A 19,965-nucleotide genomic window follows, 5' to 3' on the forward strand; every position below is an offset into this window, starting at 1 on the left:
TAGAAATGTGTTTGGCCAAAGTCAAATCGATGTGTGACCCGTGTACGGTGGTTGGTTGAATCGGATCGTCTAAGTAGCCGAGGCCGAAGTCTTCTACGAAGTGGATGAGCCACTGCTTCCTTTCCGGTTTTAAGACGTCTACGTTAGTCTCCGACAAAACCACTGCCGAGCGATTGGTGGCAACGTACGCTGATCAACGCGGAAGTGCGCGCGCCTCGTCATCGATGGGTTTGATCAATCATGTGGTTTGAAGGCTGTTTCTATTTGCGCGTTTCGTATTGACACGAAAGCTGTTCTGTACGTGCGCTTCGCGCCTCTGTGCCTTACCGGGGGTACGAGCCATTGCTCCTGGCCCTCCACTGCCTCCGGGATCGGCATATTGGAATTTCTGTCGGCGTGACGGACGCGAAGGCGTTCCGGCATCTCAGCCATAGACACCTGCACTGTAACAAATACTTTATAGTCACTTATGCATAGTTCGTCAACCAACCGGGATTCGCCCTGTGGAAACTGACCGAAACGTCGACGCTGGGCGCCATTCTTTGAATCCCCCGTGCCGCCTGCAGAAGGTATGAATCTGGACTCGCTTATGAGTTTTGACGGGGCAGGAAACGTTCGGCCAAATTTCCGTTTGGTCACTTTTGGATTTGGGTAGGAACATCTTGAACTCGCAGTGCGGCTTGGAGTCGCGAGTGGCTGATGCAGTGGAAGTTCAAAAGAGATGGTCGCTGACCTGCTTGCGACAGCTGTTAAAAAATGTCACATCTTATGACTGTGTTCATGTCATTGTTCTTTCTTTTTTTTTTCGTTTCTCCAGACGTACCGACATCTGCGTCTTCGCGAGCTGCTGCAGAAACATTCCAAGAATGCCACTTTGGTCGCTATGTGAGTACCTCCTCCTTCTATATTTTTCTCTGTCTCTATTTGTCTACATAGAACGTACTCTAAGAATGCTTTCGGTGGTGTCAGTGACACGCGAGCGAGTTTTTTTTTTGTAGAGTCATTACCAGCCATTTCAACCACAGCCAAAGATGTCAACGTCTCTAGTGACAGTTAGCGCGGTGCTCGTATACGTTTATACAAATAGCATCGTCAAAGGTATGTTGATTGTTCGACGCTCTACGGAGCAGGTGAGAAAAACGCATACCTTGAGATGCTCAAGCCGACATCTGGAGTACAAGCAGAGTGTTTTGCGAATATTTTTGTATGTCCGCACACATATATTTTCGTTTTTTACTGATATTTTGAATCCAAAGTACATGCAATCCATAGAAGGCGTTTCTCGCTTTATGTCAATCTCGCACACCTTACAGTGCCGTTAAGGCCTTATCCTGTGAAGCGTGATAGCTGTCAGGATTGAACAAATTTCGCCCGAAAATAACGATGCAAATTGAAGCGGTACACGGGTTGAGCAGCGACGAAAGAGAAAAATGAATGAAATTCAGCATTCGCAACATTCTAGTGCGGGGACACAAAGGAAATTCTCCTGAGTTGTCAATACTTTGAAGCCCCTCCGCTGAGATAAAAAGACCCACTACAACGCTTCGGGAGGCCACCCTCGTCACAAACCCATCGGGAATCGTGCTTCTGGCGAAAAGTAACGTGCTGCTGTGCGACCTTTGTCGGAGGAAACAAATCCACCGGGAGTCTGAGAATTTTATGAGTGACGCTTGCCTCGTGCCGCACCAGCGAAACTCCTAACGCTTCGCCTCCCCCCCCCCCCCCCCTTTGCAGTGATTTCTAGCCTTGCGAATTCTACGGGTGGTTGGCCAGGTCCCACATTCACGATACTTTTCTTGCGTAAGGGCTCTCTGCAAATGGTCCCTCTTGCGGCGATCACTTCGCAATCGCGCCGATCGCTATAACTAGTGGCGAGCGTCATAACGCCGACCAAAAAAGAACGCGCTCTCGCGTAACATAAATTTCGTGAATATCGGCCCAGACGAGGTCCCGGAGTCAACCGCGGTCACGCGCGCACTGCCTTTTAAAAAAAGCGAATAGCTTCCTTCGGCTCTTTTCGCCCGTTCTCGCGGCGTTCGGTGGACGAGCTTTCGCCGTCAATACAAAGGCGACGATGCAAGGGGCTCGAACTCTCGCGCAACCGAATTTCGCGGCGAGAGAGAGAGTAACTTTATTGAATTGGGGAAAGGGGGATAGGGGGTTAGGAGCTTGATGGGTCGGGCCCCAAGTCTAGGGCGCCACTGGCTTCTGTCGGCAGCCGTACGTGACCCAGAGAGCCTTCTGCACCTTCGGGTCTGAGCTGGCGAGTTGAGTTTGTCGCCTTCTAGCTCCTTGAGACGCACGTGATGTCACACGGGAACGTTGCGGTGCCTGAAGGTTCAGGCGCTGTGGGAGAACGCTCGGGAAGGGCGGCCCTCCTCCCTTTCCTACTGTGGTTGGCTGCGGGAGAGGAGGATGGCAATCGCCTTCCACGTCGACGCTCGCGCCGTTGGAGACGACACGCGTGCGACGAATCGGCTTCCACAGATGGACTGGTTCGTTAGCTACGGAGTTGTGCTACGAAACAAGGAACAAGTATCTTCGCCGCGACAAGTATGCCACTTCGCGTTCGGCTACTCGCTTACACTGACAATCATTATAAAGTTTGTTTCTCTTTCTCTCTCTGACAACTACCGTCCGTGATTTCCTGCGCAATTTTCGTCTTTCAGTATTTCTTTCTATATTTTTTTCTTGCAAATTTACAACGAAGGTGCCAAGTAGAACAACGGATTTGCTGAGTGATTCTTTTACAAATAACTTACCCCAGTACATGGCCTGCACGTTCTCTCGGTTCCGTTGGCGATCACGTGATTGCAGGCAGATCGCCGACCGTTTTGCAAAGCGCGCGCGTGAGCCTTATTCTCCCGACCTCTTCTTTCGCCAGGACCCTCCCGATGCCGCGCAAGAGCACCTGCTCGGCCTCCATGTACATGGCGTGGCTGGAGACGCTGACCAGGGACCTGCCGCCGTTCCTGCTCATCCGAGGCAACCAGACCAGCGTGCTCACCTTCTACTCTTAGTGATGTGCCTTCTTCTGCCGCGAGCGCGCCGAACGTCCGCGCAGCGAGACAAGCACCCACAGGCCGCATCGTCGAAGAAATCTGGCGGCGACTATAGTGCGTCTTCGAATGACGACGCGTCTTGATTCCCTGGTGGCGGCATTGTGCGCGCCGTCTCGCTATTTGGACACGGGCGCGAACCGGTGCAACTGGGCTTCCAGCCCCTCCCCTTATTTTTGTGTGCGTGCGTGCGCGCGTGTGTGTGTGTGTCGCGTTTATTGTTTCTTACGGCCACCGTGGCACCGAAGTAGCCGCCGACGCTGCCACGAGCACTTTCTTTCGAGGGTCCACCACACTATAGAACACTCCGGCTGGACAGCAGCCGTGCTAAGGTGAACAGACTCTTGTCGTCGTTACATGATGGTGACGGCGGTGCGTCTCGAAGAGACTGCAGTGTATTGTTGTCCGCCTAGTACAATAGTATTAAGTCGCGTTGTTTACTCTTTTCATTTTTCTTTTCTTCTTCTTGACGCTCTTCTGTTCCGTACTCTTCTTTTATGTGCTGGCGACTATAGCGTCACTTGGTGACGTGTCGCAGCTCGTCGGACATATCGAAGAACGTGGTGCTCTTCCCGAGGCGCAGTCCGATAGCGCGACCGTAGCGCCACCTGTGTACAAAGGTTTCGGCGGCCCTTGCCCCCCTCTGGCGACGCCTTATATATAGCTTGGGTGGGGAAACCCCCTCTACCTCTTATGGAATCCTGTCGCAATATACGTGTTTTGTTCTGACCGATTCGTCACTAAGTGCCCGCGTTCTCAAGCCCCTGAAAACGATTTCCAGATTGTGCTTTCGAGCAGTGAAAAAAAAGAAAAAGTGCTTAGTACTGTAGGAACAGTGCAACACTGTTACAAAATAACCTCTTCTAACTTCTCGTACACCGGTGTAGTGTGTGTTCGGTGATTTGCATTGTGCCATCGAGGAACCATTTGGACCGTCTCGGCCCTTTGTTTAACGCTTGTATAATAATCTGCGATCATGACCACATTTCGTCGTCGTGTGCAAACGTGCGTGTGAGATGTGAGAGTGCAGTCATACGTCATCTCGCCTTCTGCCTTACGAATGCATAAGCACAGAATACTTGCGAGAAAAATAATGGTTCAGGCTGCGGAGCTAAGCAGCGAGCCCATCTTTCATTCAGACGTGCCCGGTCATGCAACCTTTCGAAGTCGCTGCACCGGTCCACCGAATGTCAGTTTTTCCTTCCGGTTCCCTCTTTCTTACATATTAGCTTTTGTGGTGCGTTTGCTCTCCCGACTGGGGTTTTGTACCTTTAAAACCACGCATTTACAGCTCGGCCTACATTATGTCACTAAGAATCCCACGATGTGTGTCTAATGCGACTGTTAGCCACTGTCCCTACAGTAAAGATCGGATGAATGGGACGTAAGCTCATAGAAAGAAGGAAAAGTAGGTTTAGCAGTAAATCGTTGCGTGTACCCAATGTTAACCCACAAATCCGCCCATTGAATGGACTTCCATGTGACCCACCTATATATATATATATATAAAAAGAAAAGTTCTGGGGAATCGTTGTTATGCGTTGAATCGCCTGTAGCCCCGTTTTCTTTCTTTTCTTTTTTTTTTTTTTTGTTGCAGGTCAATACTTTTGATTAAGCTCGTAGTACCGGGTCGCTTTAATAAAGCATAGCTGTATACTGGTTTTGTGCGGCGTCGCATACATATATTTAACACGACGACGCCAATATTTTTTTTTTTTTGTTCCAGTCATTGCATTTATGAGTGTAGAGTTTGCCCGCGGATCGCATTTTAAGCCTGCGGCCAAACTAGCTGAGGCGAAGAATTTTTACAATTGTTAGTCCCTTGTATTGTTCGTCAACTCCGTTGTGAATCTCTCTGTCATTTTGTTCTTTCTTTGCAAGTCTCGTCAGTGTTGGTTTTTAAACCGCTGTCTCTCTCCGGTTACAACGACCCCGTGCACGAAGTTTTACTCTTAGACGACTGTGGTATTTCATCGTTCAACTGCTGCGGTATTCTGAAAAAAAAAAAAGAAAGGCTCACAGGATATTTTTTTGTTTTGCTTTTTAAGAACTTTTCTCACTGAGCAATAGACAACGACCAGCCGAAGAGCGAAATATTGCTTTAACGTCGCGTACTCGCTGTACAGTCTGACGGGCCTGTTTGTTTCCCGGAATGCTATAGTGACGGGGCGAATCCTTACATCGCCTCTGCATCGAGCAGCATACATTAGCCATTGAGGCGTCGCGGCAGTGCCTTTCACGCCACGGCCATCGCGAATTCCTCGTCGTTTTATTCGCCTGATGGCCAGCTTTGGTTAACGCTTCACCGTGAGCCACGCAAGCAGACGGTAGTATGGCTATTTGTGAAGTAGTAGCGCGCTGTTATAGTTTTCTTTTTTTCTTTTTTTCAAATCACGCGTGAAGCGACGTTCAAAATGTCGACTTCCCCCGTTCGCGAGCACGTCTTCCAGCTTCCACTTTACGAGTACTTATCTTGGTGACTTTTCCTTCTGTACTGTTTGCAATGCGCGTCTGTAACTTACTATGTATAGACGTACTGTTGTTAATGGCTCAACTCGTCTTTTCGCGATCTATTCTGTTTTTCTTTTTTTTTTATCGGGGAGCGTAAACGAATTTTTCTCGCATTTTCGCGTTCAGTTACTAAGCGCGGGGCCCTGAAATGCATATCGTCAGAGCTTCAGTTTATTTGCTTCCCAGCAGCGACACCCCCCTTAAAGAAAAAAGAAAAAAAAAATGATTGCAAGCGTTTTCTGTAATGTAGAGATGCGGCAGTGTCGTCCAAGTAGCGTGACGCGTGGAAGCGTGAAACTGTGACGTCACGCTATTCGGCTGGTTACTCGTCCGATCAAAGGCGAGAGCCAGCTACGCGTGAATTACAGTGGAAACGGCCGCCCACTAACGTCGAGTCCGTCTGCTATGTGGAACGCGCTGATTGGCTTACAAGATTTCGCGAAGCACGTGTGGCATCTCCTGTGCTCGGTCAAACACGGTCAACTTCGCTTCACTTTAGAAGAGTTGACTGTTGGGCTAGTTGGTTTTCCATAACTGGAGTAGTCACTTAGCGCGATAAAAACGCAGAAACGAGAAAGGTGGACGAAGACAAGAGTGCTTGTCTTCGTCCACCTTTCTCGCTTCGGTGTTTTTATCGCGCTAAGTGACTACTTCGCTTCACTTTGATTCGCTAATCTCCCCTGCGTATGTTTTACTTTGCCATGCATGGAAACGGTCCCGCGGTAGATGGCGTTCCTTGTGGTGTAAAAAAAAAGAAAAAAAAAATGTGCAGTCAGGCGCAGCTGAACGACACCTCCTATACGTCGGAAGACTTGCGCGTTCTGATCGCAGTGTCGTCTAGGAAGGCCATATTGGCTAAGAGATGTCCGAGCTTTGCAAAGATTTGAAACACGAAGTACACAAGTGTTTATTATTTTTTTCAGGGCCCCTTTAAATTCTGTTGTCATTTATAATAGCGATAGAGCGTAGTTCCCGGGAGATTGCTGTCGATTGAAGATGCTATCAATACAATGCCTTCACAACAGATTTCTTTTTTTTTCCCCTCCACGTTAACTCCGCGTGTAGTTTGTCAGGAGTCGCATCATTCGGAGACGCCGGTCCCGTCTTCGCCACAAATGCCACTATTTTTGTACGGCAATGTAAATAGGAAAACGTTTCGACTACCACTGTAGGCAGTATTTTAGTTGTACATAGTGTTTTGTAGTGTCCTTTTCCATGCATTTCTTTTCTTTTTACGTCGGTGTAAAGTTGGCAAATAGCGCAATATATTTTTTTTGCGCCTTCTTTGGCGCTGACCTGTATCCACTTTTTTTTTTTGTTCGTTTTTTCTTTACGAGTATGCGTAGAAATTTTGCAGTGTCAAAACAAAGTGCCTTTGGATAGAGGGAGCGTGTCTGAACGCGCCTTTCACTGTTCACACTTGTTTTTTTAGGAAACTGAATTTGCCTGACCCGCACGGTCGCTCCTCTGCGTCTCCTCACATTGACTGTTCCAACTTGTTTCTTGGATTTCAATAAATGAGACTATGTGGTCAACTTACTTTCTCGATCGTGTTCTTTCTTTTATCTCGACGCTTCTCTGAAAGTATTTCGCATATACTTTGCATTAAGGTATACAGCCTGAGTCAAAACTTTACGGACAGCGGAATCTGCGAAAGGGTTGCATTACTGAGCAGTTTGCGAGCGTAGCCAGTAAAACTGCAGGCCATTAAAACCCGAATGCCAGGCTGCTTGCCTAGGCTGTGGAAGTAATAGTCTTTTTCTCAGACCTCGCGGTCCGTAAGCTTTCGACGCTGGCTATAACTTGACACGGACGGCCATACATTGGACATTGGTGCAATTTATTTGACGTAGTTGCAAAGATGCGGCGAAGCACTTGCAAACTAAGCTGACGCAAGCTGGAGTAACTTGACAGTATGGACCCACCGCGGTGACTTGGTGGCTACGCATTCCCACTATATATGCTTAACACGGGACCGCATTGCGATAGATCTGCTTTGCGAGAAAGCTCATGTACGGAGCTTTGGGACAGCGTCGAGAAAGTCCCACCCGGTAACAATTAGTAATCCGAGTCCCGCGTTATCGCGCCTCCGATGTGGAGATTGTGACCTTGAAACGTAAAACCTTGGTAATTCAATTTAGCAGACTTTTTCTTTGATGGCTGTACGGATGCCCACAAAATGAAGAAAGCCGGCGGCATCGGTAGTGACTCGCACTGCGGGCAGTTAAGAAAAAAAAATCAATTCTGGGGTTCTACGCGCCAAAATTACGATATGATTACGAGGGGCGCCGGATAGTCGGGGACTCCGGAATAATGTCGACCATCTGGGGTTCTTCGACGCGCACCCGAATCTGAGTACATGGATCTTTTTTTCTTTTCCGTTTCGTCCTCGTCGAACCTAATGCATCGAGCTCAACAGCGCAAACTGCGGGCAGTCCAATTATTTTACGCGCGTCGTTGTACGTAAGTGTGGCTGTTTTCTGCTCTGGTGGTAGAAGGTAATTCTATACATATCTTTCAGGAATATGCGCGCAGTGACATATCTTCGAAGCTTCTTTGAGTTCCTTCTCGTGCGTTGTACAAATGGCCTCGAACGTACCATAAATGTAAAGCGCCGGAGAGCCATCCTCTGGCATTAAACTTATTTTAAGCTTTATTACTTCGGGGGGTGCGAGAACGTAATGTCACGGCGCATCGAAAAAAGGATTGCAAGCTTTCCAGGACGAAGAAGGGCGGCTCGGTATCGCCAACACGTCTTTCATTGAAATCTAAGCATGATAACACCCCGGGTGACTTCGCCGAGGCAAAACAAGAAGAGAAGCAGAACGTGCCTGCTAATGTCACGTAGACCGCAAGTGTTATTCCTGCAAGTCACCGAGACACGCCTACATATCTTGCTGGATCGCCTATTCAATGCGTGAGCATTGAATGTGAGTTGATTTCTAATTCGACGTGTACCTCAGTTCTTGTGACGGTGTAGTGCGCTATGCGGACCTGGCAATATCTTAACAGAAAGCCTGAATGCTGCTACGCTTCAGTAACCAATAAGCGCGCAGAACACTGTCGCGTGTAGCTCCGTCGGCGGTTATTTCTAATTTACGGTGTACTTTACTTCTTGTGACGGGTTTGTGAACTGCAGATTGAGAAATGTTTGAAGGTGCGCACTGATTTGCGCTGCCATCATCATTAAACACGCAGAACGTAGGTTCATGCCCATAGCGCTTAAGCAATGGACACAGAAAGAAGTGCAAACTGTCAAACGCCGATGGTGCGTATGCCCTGTATTGCCGTTCTCAATTCTGGATCCTTCGCTCGGTTTCGCGAAGCTTGAACTTCGTGGCATCCAGCTTGCTTTGGGGTAACCAGCTTTGGGTACCACAAATGTTGAGCTTTGTTGTACCCGTGAAAAACCACCTAGCCCAAAAGTATGTTCTCTTGGACGCAGAACATGGCTTATAAACAAGCGCTTTGAAAATCGCACACATTGTTACAAATATGACGTAGACGCGGCACAACCAAGCACAAACACGTACTGCCAAAATAATCCTATAGTCGCTAAATCTGGAGCCGGTTGTATTCTCAATACAATAAAGTTGCGATGCGGGCTTGCTGTATGCCATCTTGAAGTCCTAGTGTAGCGCAAAGTAAACGAGGAATCAACAAAAACACATAAACACAGTGCCATGTCTGTGCGTTCATCTGCTTTTCTCGTGTTCTCGTTTAGTTTGCAATACACAAGAATTTCGAGTTAAATACACCGCACACACACCAACTCCCGTTTGTCCTCAGAACTTACAGCTCAGTATCGACAGCGTGTATGAAGACTACAGGGTGCCCTTCGCTTAGTTGAAACTATATCTCAAGTGCGTTCTAGACTATTGCACTACTACAACGAACCTAACAAGTCTAAAAGCGGCGCCAGCTCTTCAAAATGGACAGTCCGAACAGTGACTAACAGCGGCACCAGTGCACGAATAAGCTTTTCCGCAGAGCAGTGACGTCGTGCAGCGCGGTATGCATTGTGTATACTTAAGCACTTGACACCGCTCCTTGTCGCTTACGGCGATCATTGTGCAACCTACGCCGTCCTGAGTGAGGATTGCTTTCGAGATATGGAGTTCAATACGCACGCCCCGAGAGACCGTGCGTTCGACAGTTCGTCGCAAGAGCAGTAACCGTTCACTGCAGAACGCTTATATGGTTCATAAGAAACATTCTATATTGAACCAAGCATGCTTCGCATTACGTATATGTCAATTGGAGTCGAGTTTGCTCAAGTTATTTAATGCCAAGCATTGTTGTTGGAGCAGTTTCTGTAAGCAAGACAGAAAACTCGGCTATTCGCATAAAGCTGCGACAGAAGGGACTTGCGACAGCAAGAACTTGCTGTCGAAAGCCTCTTAAACTCAACGTGAGGTTTATTTGCAGACATTGTCGCAGATCTATACGCTCTCTTGGTCATCAAAGTCCTCTTGAGATTAATATTGACGAACTTACGGTAACAAGGCGCAGATACTGCGCACCTAGGTAATGCATAGGCGAATAACGAATTTTCCCGCCTTTTTTTTGCAGCGAAGCTGTATATAGCTAGCCGATTCGTCCGTCCGTCCGTCTATCGCCTGTACACCGAAAGCTTCTCCGGCGCAACCCCATGTACAGTCGCGATCAATTTGAAGCCGATCGCTCGAGCGGCGACCAAAACTAGAAGCAGCGCCACGTTACGTCATCACTGTCGGTCGAGAGGGAAACATCAGATAGCTCCCCTCTCTCTCTTTTGGTGTTCTCTGAAAAGCTGTCACTCCCGTCACCGTTCACGGCGTAACCTGCGAATTCATTTCGATTGCGTTATGAGCTTTTGCGGGGAAGGCCGCGCAATTTTCGGCCGCTATGCTGCTTGGAAGGCCCGCCGGTCGATGCTCGCGCGATCACCTTCAAATAGATCGCGACTGTACATGCACCGATATATATATATATATATATATATATATATATATATATATATATATATATATATATATATATATATAAAGAGAAGCGCGCGATTGGCTGCGCCAGTAGTGACGTCGTAGCTCGCCGTCGCAGTCGAGCGCGCGTGCGCAGCAGTTTCTCTCCGGCTCCGAAATAGGTAGGCCACGCGTCATACGTACTCCTGAGAAGCAGGCAGCTTGCGATCAGCAAAGTCGCGAGCAGAACCGGGAACGAGCTCACCTACGCTGTGCCGACGCTGCGGCCCAGACACAAGAACAGGCTCTTGCAGCCAAACGCAGGCAGCAATTGTGTATCGAGGATCCCGCAGCCTATAACAAGCCGTCGTTTAATGAACCGTCGGGATTAGCACAGTGATAAACACTGGGGCAGCACGTTTCAGCTTCGCTGGTTAACAATCTGTACGGAGTGCTTGGGCACGGCCGCTCAATGGAAACAATGGAAACCTTGTTTCCATTGAGCGGCCGTGGCTTGGGCGGTGATTTTGTTTAACGACGTGATTAGACATGACACGCCGGGAGGCTTCCCGCCACAAAGCTGAGTAGCTATGACATTGCACTTCTGTGTTCTTGGTCGCTGGTTTAGTCCAGGTGGCGGCGGCCGCATTCCGATGGGGCGGACTGCAAGAATATAGGGCGTTGGGTGCACGTTAAAGGACTCCAGGTGGCCAAAATTAATCTGGAGCCCCTCACCTCCCCCCCCCCCCTCCCACTACGGCGTGCCTCATAATGAGATCGTGGCTTTGGCACGCAAAACCACAGAATTTAATTGAGTAAACTAACAAAGAGGCTTCCAACAAAGTGGCGAGTGCAAACGCTGCATTACCTGCTATCGCAAGTAAAATCTTATGTGATTACACATCTAGGAGTCGCATGTTATAGATATGAGACCTAAAGCAAACCAGTGCAAACAATAAGTATAACTTGCTATCTCAAGTAAAATCACGTTCTACGCATTCATTGTAGCTCCTCTCTGTCTGTCTCTCTCTCTTTCTCTCTCTGAAAGGCACTCCGGACGCGAGTTGAACCGAATGTATGCTGTTGACACTGGCCTTGAATTACTCGGGCTATTCTTTTTTATTTTCCCCTTAACTAACGGATTAGCTATGTTTAATTAATCAACTTTTTAAGTATTGGCTACAGACCCCCAAATGTGATACGCATTGTGGTAGAGCACCTTGAGAAACCTCTCAATAAATTGCTTCCGACGCGATATATCTCACGTGGTCCTTTTTTTCCAGCGTTCTAAAGAAAGCCCGCGAAATTTGAAAAAATGACACGTGACAGGGCGCTTGCGCACTGTTATTGTGCTGCTGTCAAGCGTGCGATTGATGAACAAGGTCGGCTGCAGCGAGACTTGCCCGCGACAGGGCGTTATGCCTGGCGTACGTATCTGGGCATGCGGCTCTTGTCGCATGACAGTGCAAATGCCCTGTCGCAGGCCATTTACTCTGCTAAGAATACTACACTGCGTTCTGTCCTGATAATAGAAACAAATAAGTGAATATAAAGCATTGAAAGAAGATCCACCTAATTCTTGCTCATTTTGCAATTTCCTCACAATACACATCTCACGCTGATAGTTTCCACAGTTGACTGCAGCGCCAGTGCACGCAACCTGGCCAGCGGTGGAAGCGAAATGGCAGGAACACGATACGCATTCGCAGTGACAGCTCCGATCGCTGATAGAGAGGGAAGAGTCCATCCGGGCATCGAAAATTTAAAGCCGGACTGTTACTTTCAGGCTCTTACTGACGAGATTGTGCCTCACCCCCATAGAGCGCTTAATTAGACAGGTCTCACCTTTCCGCAGTCGTGTTCCAAATGCGGTCACACGTGGTGCTCCACCGACCACAGGCTCTGGCTGTGCCCGTACGAAGCGGGCTCCGAACTTCAATACAAGTCCAAGTGGGACGCCTTGCTGAAGAGCTCGGAAATCACGTACCAACTACAGGCCGTCCAGAGGGCCCGCGACGTCGCGGAGAGCCACCACCTCCCAGTCCCGTCGTGAGCGGAGCCACCAAGTTGATTGGGGAGCCGAAGTCAAGTTCCTCAGGACATTGCAATAAAGTTCTTGTCAGTTGTCAATTGGACCGTGAATGAATGATCAACTGGCACTACACGCCATGTCGTTTGCCAACAAGAGCTTGGCCAGTGCCTGCACTGAGTGCAGCCGAACCGTAATATCTGGATCCGGCACCATTTCAAATCCGAGAGCGGCACGCAGGTGGCACGCACTGCACTGCTGCGTGAACGAGGACTAATGTGCTGAATTTCTTGAACTGACATGAAAATTGCAGCCAGATTGGAGAAAGCTGATGTAGCTATGCTCCAGCACAGCCTTTGAGCAACCGGGAACCAAATTTTTTCTAATCATAGGGCTTCCAATTGCTCGTAGCTCTGCTCTTCCAATATCGTAGAATGAACCTTATCAAACTGAATCATCTACTATACAAGGGAGCAATTGTGCTGCTTGTTTTGTTTATGCTTTCCTCGCTGTCAACGGTTGCGGGGCAACAAAACGGGGCTAGAACAATTCAAAACAGGAACAGAAAGAAAACAAGAAATATCATAATTAGCGAACTTTTAATAAAATCCTAACTCGTTGTCATCTACAATTATCGGTGTATTGATGTATCGCACATCGTAGTTCTATATAGTAGAGGGTATCGATACCGCTTCTTCATAATGCAAGAATTTGAGCTTGTTGACTAATCATGTTAAATTTAGAACAAGGAAGAACGAGACATGACCAGAATAACTCACACAGGGCTGACTTTCAGCACTTATTTATTCCGAAGGAGCAGACATATATAAATAGACGGAAATAAAAATAATAAAAAAATCAGCGTGAGAAATGCAGCTAATATGTAATCGTGTCGCGGTCACCACCGATATCGAAACTCGAGTAGCGTGAATCTTTACAGGACAATGCCACTGACGTCATGCTAACGCATGACGCTCCCGAGCGCAATCTCATTTGCTTCGAGGATTTATCTTGCTAATGATTGTAATGCCTGTGAAGAATCCTAGAACGCTTAACAAACCCGGGCCTCAGCCACACATCTGGCGACGACTTGCCAATATGGCATCTTCCTTCCTTCTAAGATTGCCTTCATGCTCATTTAGCCTATCATTAATACACCTTCCATTTGTACGTACACTATCGTACTTTATGAAAGGTAACATGTCCCGCCGTGGATGCCCAGTGACTATGGTGTTAGGCTGCTGAGCACGAGGTCGCGGGATCGAATCCCGGCCACGGCGGCCGCATTTGGATGGGGGCGAAAACACCCGTGTACTTATGTTTAGGTGCACGTTAAAGAATCCCAGGTGGTCGAAATTTCCGGAGTCCTCCACTACGGCGTGCCTCATAATCAGAAAGTGGTTTTGGCACGTAAAACCCCATAAATTACTTAGAGGGAACATGCAAGCGCATGGCCTGTGTAGGAACACTGTGCGGCGGTAGTGTTCCTATATACAGTGACACTATATGCGGCGGCTGCTGCTTACAGCGCCATCAACTGACGGCTAAAGAAAGCACGTCCGCTTTTGGCGTCGTCTATTGGCAAACAAAATAAAGAGTCATGGCCGGCGGACAAGCGCTGCTAGATTACCCTCCCTCTCCGCTCGCGCAACGGGCGATGCCTGCAGCGCGTCGTCTGCTGCCAACAAATCGAGCGTGGTGCGCGAGCACGGTCGTCATTTTGTTCGCGAATAGATTTTTTTTATTAATTTATTTAAATATCTCACAGGCTCCTTTACATGGGAGCATTGTGCGAGTGGGACAATATACATGAAAATCGCAAACGCATAGGAGCAAGTACATAGATTGAAGAACGTTATACAATTGTTAGCGACACACACCAGATATTACACCCTTAAAATCAAGGAAAGCAGTTATACAAATTTTAGGTTTCAGAAACGTGGCTATATAAAAACGGAACACAACTTGGCTCAGAAGTAAACAAGAGCACAGTTTCATACATGCAATACATTAGAAAACATTTTGTTTTGGTAACAGCACATAAAAACAAAGATATTAGGTAAGTATGGCGGTTATCCTGTCTCTAAATGCGTTAGTATCTCTGGTGTTTGTGACGTCATCAGGAAGGTAATCCCAGTAGCTTATGGTTTGCGGGACAGGAGACATGTTAAAGGCTTTAGTGCGACCAAAAATGCACCGAAAGCTACTGCGATTGGGAAGACGATGTGGTATACGGCATGGCTGAGACAAGGGCAGCGTGTTTCTATGAGGACTGAAGACCATTTTATGAAATAAACAAAGCAGTGCAACCGTTCGACGTGATTCTATAGATGGAAGTGATAGCGTCATCTTGATGTTAGTCACACTGGAATGTCGGCTATAATCGCGAGCGATGAAGCGCGCAGCACGGTTTTGAACGGATTTAAGGGACTGTGTTAAGTATGCTTGGTAGGGTGACCAGATGGGCGATGCAAATTCAAGTTTTGGGCGAACAAACGTCAAGTAGGCTAGTTTTATGGTCTCGGGTGGCGCACCATGAATATTACGTTTTAGATATCCGAGAGTACATGAAGCCTTAGCTACGATTTTGCTCATGTGTGTCGTCCAAGAAAGGTTAGGAGTAAAGTGGATACCGAGGTATTTGTATGAACATGTCGCTGTGAATGGGCGATTGTTAAATGACGTTAAGAGACGTTACAGATGACGCGAGAAGCGGGCGTTCTTTCTTTAGCTGTCGGTTGATGTCGCTGTAGGCAGCCGCCGCAAAGCGCAGGCCACGCGCTCGCGTGTTGCATTTCACAAAGGACGACCGTGTGTACACATGCTTTACGAAGGCGCGCGTTGGTGACACGGCAGATGGCGGGAGCTTTAAATGCAGCCACTGGAAAAGACCGCGACGGCGGCGCCTCAGGGAGATAGATGGAAAGACGGTAAAGAGAAAAGATTGGCAGGCGAAGGAAAGAATGCGCGAGCCGTCTGCTCTGGCGCTGCGAGCAGCCGACGCGAGCGGCGGGGGAGGGCAAAGGAGGGAGGGAGAGAGAGAGAGGCAGCGAGCGGCATTTCGCGTTCGCGTCGCTCTTCGCTTCTCCTGTGCTGCGCGCTTATAAAGTCGCGCCCGGCGCGAGTCCGCGGGTTCGAACCGCCGAGAAGACGTCGTCGTCGAGCGCTCGGTGGCGAACGAGAGGGAGCGGTGACGAGCAGACGTGCGCGCACGCCGTCGGGTCGGGCGGGTGGGCTCCGCGAAAAAACAGAAACAAAGGAAACACAAAGAGAAAAGCCGTTTAACCTTTTCGTCAATTGCGGCGCTTCGGGGAGCACGCTAGCCAAACGCGATGGCGGAGAAGTCGCGCTTCCAAGTGGCCAAGGTGGACTACGTGAACGAGGCGATGGCGCCGGACGAAGACGACGAGGAGGACGTGCCCGGGACGCCCACGGCCCTGGCCGCCGCATCCATGGGGGGTCCCCAGTGCGTGGTGACCAGCGCGTCGGCGTCGCCCACCGAGCTGGCTAACTACGGCACCGTGTACGACACCGTGAACGTGAAGAGTCTGCTCCACTACACTCAGGAGGCGCTTCCGCGCGTCGACCACTACCGGAACGTGATGTCGGTGCACGGACACATCAGTCGGCCCACGCTCGACGAGCTGCACTGCAGCGGACGCGGATCCATCCCGGGACTCACGCAGGTCAGTGCGACTCGATTGAAAAGACTGGCGAGAGCGAAATCAAGTGCGAACGTCAGGGACGCGGCGCCGAGGAAAACGATGACAGGAACGGGCCTGTCTTTCATTGTTGTGAGCGTAAGCGAGATTCGTTTAAAACGCGAAAAAGCATCACAGAACGCTTAGCGCGTCATTTTTCTTGAAGTGAGGAGCATTTCTGGGAGGCTACGCATGTTGTTGTCACTAGTAATTCTTTTAACTCGGGCTGCAGGGTTAAAGTATTTATACCGGAGAAGGGTGACTTTTCACCGCCGTTTCGCATTACATGTTTCTTTTTGTCGCCTATATACATTTCTTTTTTCTCGAAAATGACATACGAGCAGTTGCACAAGGGGATAAACGGGGAGCAAGACCTATCCGCGAGCGAGAGGGAGCTCAAGAAATGTTGGCCACAGATACGGAAAGCGACCTATCTTGCGCGAGCGTACGTGTGTGCGATTGTTTCTTTCGTTCTTTGAATTGACTGCCTTAGTTCAACAGAGAAGCACTCGCAAGGAGATAGCGACGCTGAATGAGAAGTTCTGGAATCGAGGACACTCAGCGCAGTATATCGACACTATCTTATGTGGGTGCCAGACATAAAAAGAGGACGAGCTTGTCTTCTCAGCATTTTTCGTTAGCTCGCTTAAGTATACTTTAGCCGCTACCGAGCGCCTGAAACTGAACTTCGCAACTATATAGTTTAGGAGCGCCAAATGAATACAGAGTACAAACGCACAACTCGTGTACCCGCATAGCTGACGCCAAAAAACCGCATCTTGGTGGCCCCAGATTAGCGAGGATGCGACAAACGCTGCTCCGCAGATTGTCACGCCGAGATAAATTCAGGCCTCAAGTACCTAACTGAAGCTGACCGTTTCTAGAGGCGCACCTCGATCGCTGGCACGTCCTGCGTATTTGTTGTAGATTCGTTATCTGATATGACGGATTCGGACTATAGCCGGCATGCGCACGGAAACGGCGGCGCTACGCATGCCAGTTCAGGTCCGACTCGCGAGGGTGTTTCCTAACCGAAGCGCTTGAGCACACTCTGTGTACTACGCGATGCATCGTGACGTTCGAATTACGATGCACCAGCTGCGCAGTTTACTCCGCCTCTCGTCATCGAACAAGATCGGCGCGTAGATGATCTATACCAGGGCATCGCGGCCTGTTCAAACGAGTACCTGCGGAGACGCGCGCGAGATGACGCTTTCTGCTGGAATGAGCGCACATGACGCCGACGCGGTTTACCTTTGAATTTCCCGCCATCGGATCCGGATAATTTCTTTTGCAGCGAACCTGTTAGCTAGCCTCTTGCTGGTCGGTATTTCTCGCGGCGCATCCTAAACAAACAAAAAGAAAAACCGCCTTCAGCGATTTAAGCGAAAGGTGCATATAATCTATGATATCAGGCATGCAACACACAATAAGTTTCAATAAATCCTGAGGTGCAGACCATTCGTATCTTAGGAATGCTGGCCAAAACAACACGCACTATGGAGCACCAAGCTGTGCAGTCTGCCTGGTGACCGGCTCGGGGCTAATCGCCGCGTCAGCGACCACCTCGACACCCAAATCGGACGCCGCGGAAAAAAGCAGCTATCGCACTCGCCATGCTAAATCCGGAAATCCGTGTAGTGGTCAGCGACTCCAAGCAGGTCCTCAATAACTTCCTTCGCGGCAGAGTGGCTTTACCCACCCTGTATGTCCTCCGTCCGCTCCCCGCCTTCCAGGAACGCGATGCCATCGAACTGATGTGGGTTCCAGCTCACGCGGGCAATCCGGGGAACGAGGCAGCCCACCTCAGAGCTCGAGGTTTCGTCAACCGAGCGGGGGACCCCTCCGACCCCGATGTGCCCAGCGAGGACCACACCACGTACACCACGACATATTATCGGACGAGTAGGCGACTTTACTACGCTCCCCAACCTCGTCAACTATACAAACAGGCCTTCTCTAATCCTTACATACTTTCCCGTATGTATCCGCGCGACTATGAGCGTCACTGCCCCTCGTGCAATGTGTCCACCACTTTCGCCCACGTGCTATGGGGATGTAGGGCCTTCCCTCCTCCCTCCCAGCTCTTGCCATCTCTCTCGCCGAAAGCATGGGACTGCCTCCTGCGATCAACCCGTAGCCGCATCCAGGCCGCAACCATCCTACACGCCCAGGACGTCGCAGGCCTGTTCCGCCGGCCTGCCACCTAATGGCTCACTTGGTCAGTTCTGCCTTTGGCGAATTAAGTCTCTCGCTCTTTTCAATAAAGAACAAGCAGAAAACAAGCATCCAAACAACATCATTGATGATAAGGCGACCCGCCGTGGTTGCTCAGTGGCTATGGTGTTGGGCTGCTGAGCACGAGGTCGCGGGATCGAATCCCGGCTACGGCGGCCGCATTTCGATGGGGGCGAAATGCGAAAACACCCGTGTGCTTAGATTTAGGTGCACGTTAAAGAACCCCAGGTGGTCAAAATTTCCGGAGTCCTCCACTACGGCGTGCCTCATAATCAGAAAGTGGTTTTGGCACGTAAAACCCCAAATATTAAAAAAAAAAATGATAAGGCGCTCCTGATAACAATGCGAAGCACGTAGCGCCCCCTGCATACGTTTCCCGATAAAGATTACTGTTGCTCAAGCTGCCGCGGCGACGGGAGCTTGCGAGTTGGAGAGTGACGTCACTAGCCTTTCATATATATATATATATATATATATATATATATATATATTTATAATCAGCCTAGCAACTGATTTCATTGTTGCAGCACCGCTACGGGTAGGCAACAGATGCCTACAGGACTACCGAGGGGCAGTGTGAATACGAGGAGTGGCAAAGGGAAAAGAAACGGCCTATACGACCAGCGGCGGCGTGCTGCCAAGATTACCATTACTCCCATCATTCTAATTTACCATTACTCTAAAGCATTGCATGCCCCCCTCAGCAGTAACTTTAATTCCTATAATTTGTACGCGCAAAGTGCAGCTTTGGCACATCGCGATGCCCCTATTTGATACTCGAATAATCAAATGCTTTCACATTCGATTATGTTTGCGAACACTATATAAGTGTCTTTTCTGCTCTTGTTTTCTTGCTTCGATAGGAGCAAACTTTTTAAAAAAAATATCTCTCCCTCTCTCTTTCTGTGCTTTCCTTCACTATCTTTGTCTCCCCTTCCCGGGCGTAAAGTGGTAAAGTGGATATCTATCTTCCGGTTATACTCCCCGCCTGTCGCATCTCATTTATCTCGCCCCCATTAGGACTCTCCGTCGCCAAATTCAACGTTTTTTTTTTTTGCTTGTCTGTTTGTTTTTTGCCTCCCCATACATTATTCGGCCTCGAAGCAATTTCATTTACAGTATTGCTGGCTTTTCGTTCCGTGCACGTCTTCGTACTTCGACGTGCGTAAACGCGTCGCGTTACTCGAACGACACCGCTGGCAAGTCGGGACGACGCGCTTCCAGAGGCGAGCGATTCTCGCCTTTCTGTTCGGGCACGCCGCGATGAGAGGCTCTCGCGCTCGTATAATCCCCCGCTTAAGCAGTTCCGGCGTGACGCGTTCGACAAACGCCGACGTTATTGAAAATGACGGCGCGTCGAAGCGCTCCGTTACGGGCGACATTCTTTAGCCCTATACCGCGCATGTAGTGTTTCACAACGCTCGTGTGGAGTTGTGTCCAACGTGTCAAACTTTACTTAGGACTTCTTTTTTTTTTTTTTCTTC

At 49.1% G+C, this 19,965-nt stretch overlaps 2 protein-coding genes across 3 annotated transcripts in view; both read left to right on the plus strand.

Annotated features, from left to right (window-relative positions):
- Positions 1-7,110, plus strand: part of Ncc69 (sodium chloride cotransporter 69) — a 151,703-nt gene extending 144,593 nt beyond the window's left edge. For both annotated transcript variants that reach the window (XM_075680543.1, XM_075680544.1), the window contains exons 23-24: positions 818-885; positions 2,885-7,110. In XM_075680543.1, coding sequence (XP_075536658.1) covers positions 818-885; positions 2,885-3,020 — 204 coding nt within the window. In that variant the 3' untranslated portion in view covers positions 3,021-7,110. The remainder of the gene's footprint in view (positions 1-817; positions 886-2,884) is intronic.
- Positions 7,111-15,627: 8,517 nt separating this feature from the next.
- LOC142571868 (solute carrier family 12 member 2-like) overlaps positions 15,628-19,965 on the plus strand; it is an 86,944-nt gene continuing 82,606 nt past the window's right edge. The window contains exon 1 of the mRNA XM_075680541.1: positions 15,628-16,228. Within this exon, the coding sequence (XP_075536656.1) occupies positions 15,875-16,228 (354 nt within the window). The 5' untranslated portion in view covers positions 15,628-15,874. The remainder of the gene's footprint in view (positions 16,229-19,965) is intronic.

Source organism: Dermacentor variabilis, chromosome 2, assembly GCF_050947875.1.
Source record: "Dermacentor variabilis isolate Ectoservices chromosome 2, ASM5094787v1, whole genome shotgun sequence".
NCBI lineage: Eukaryota > Metazoa > Arthropoda > Arachnida > Ixodida > Ixodidae > Dermacentor > Dermacentor variabilis.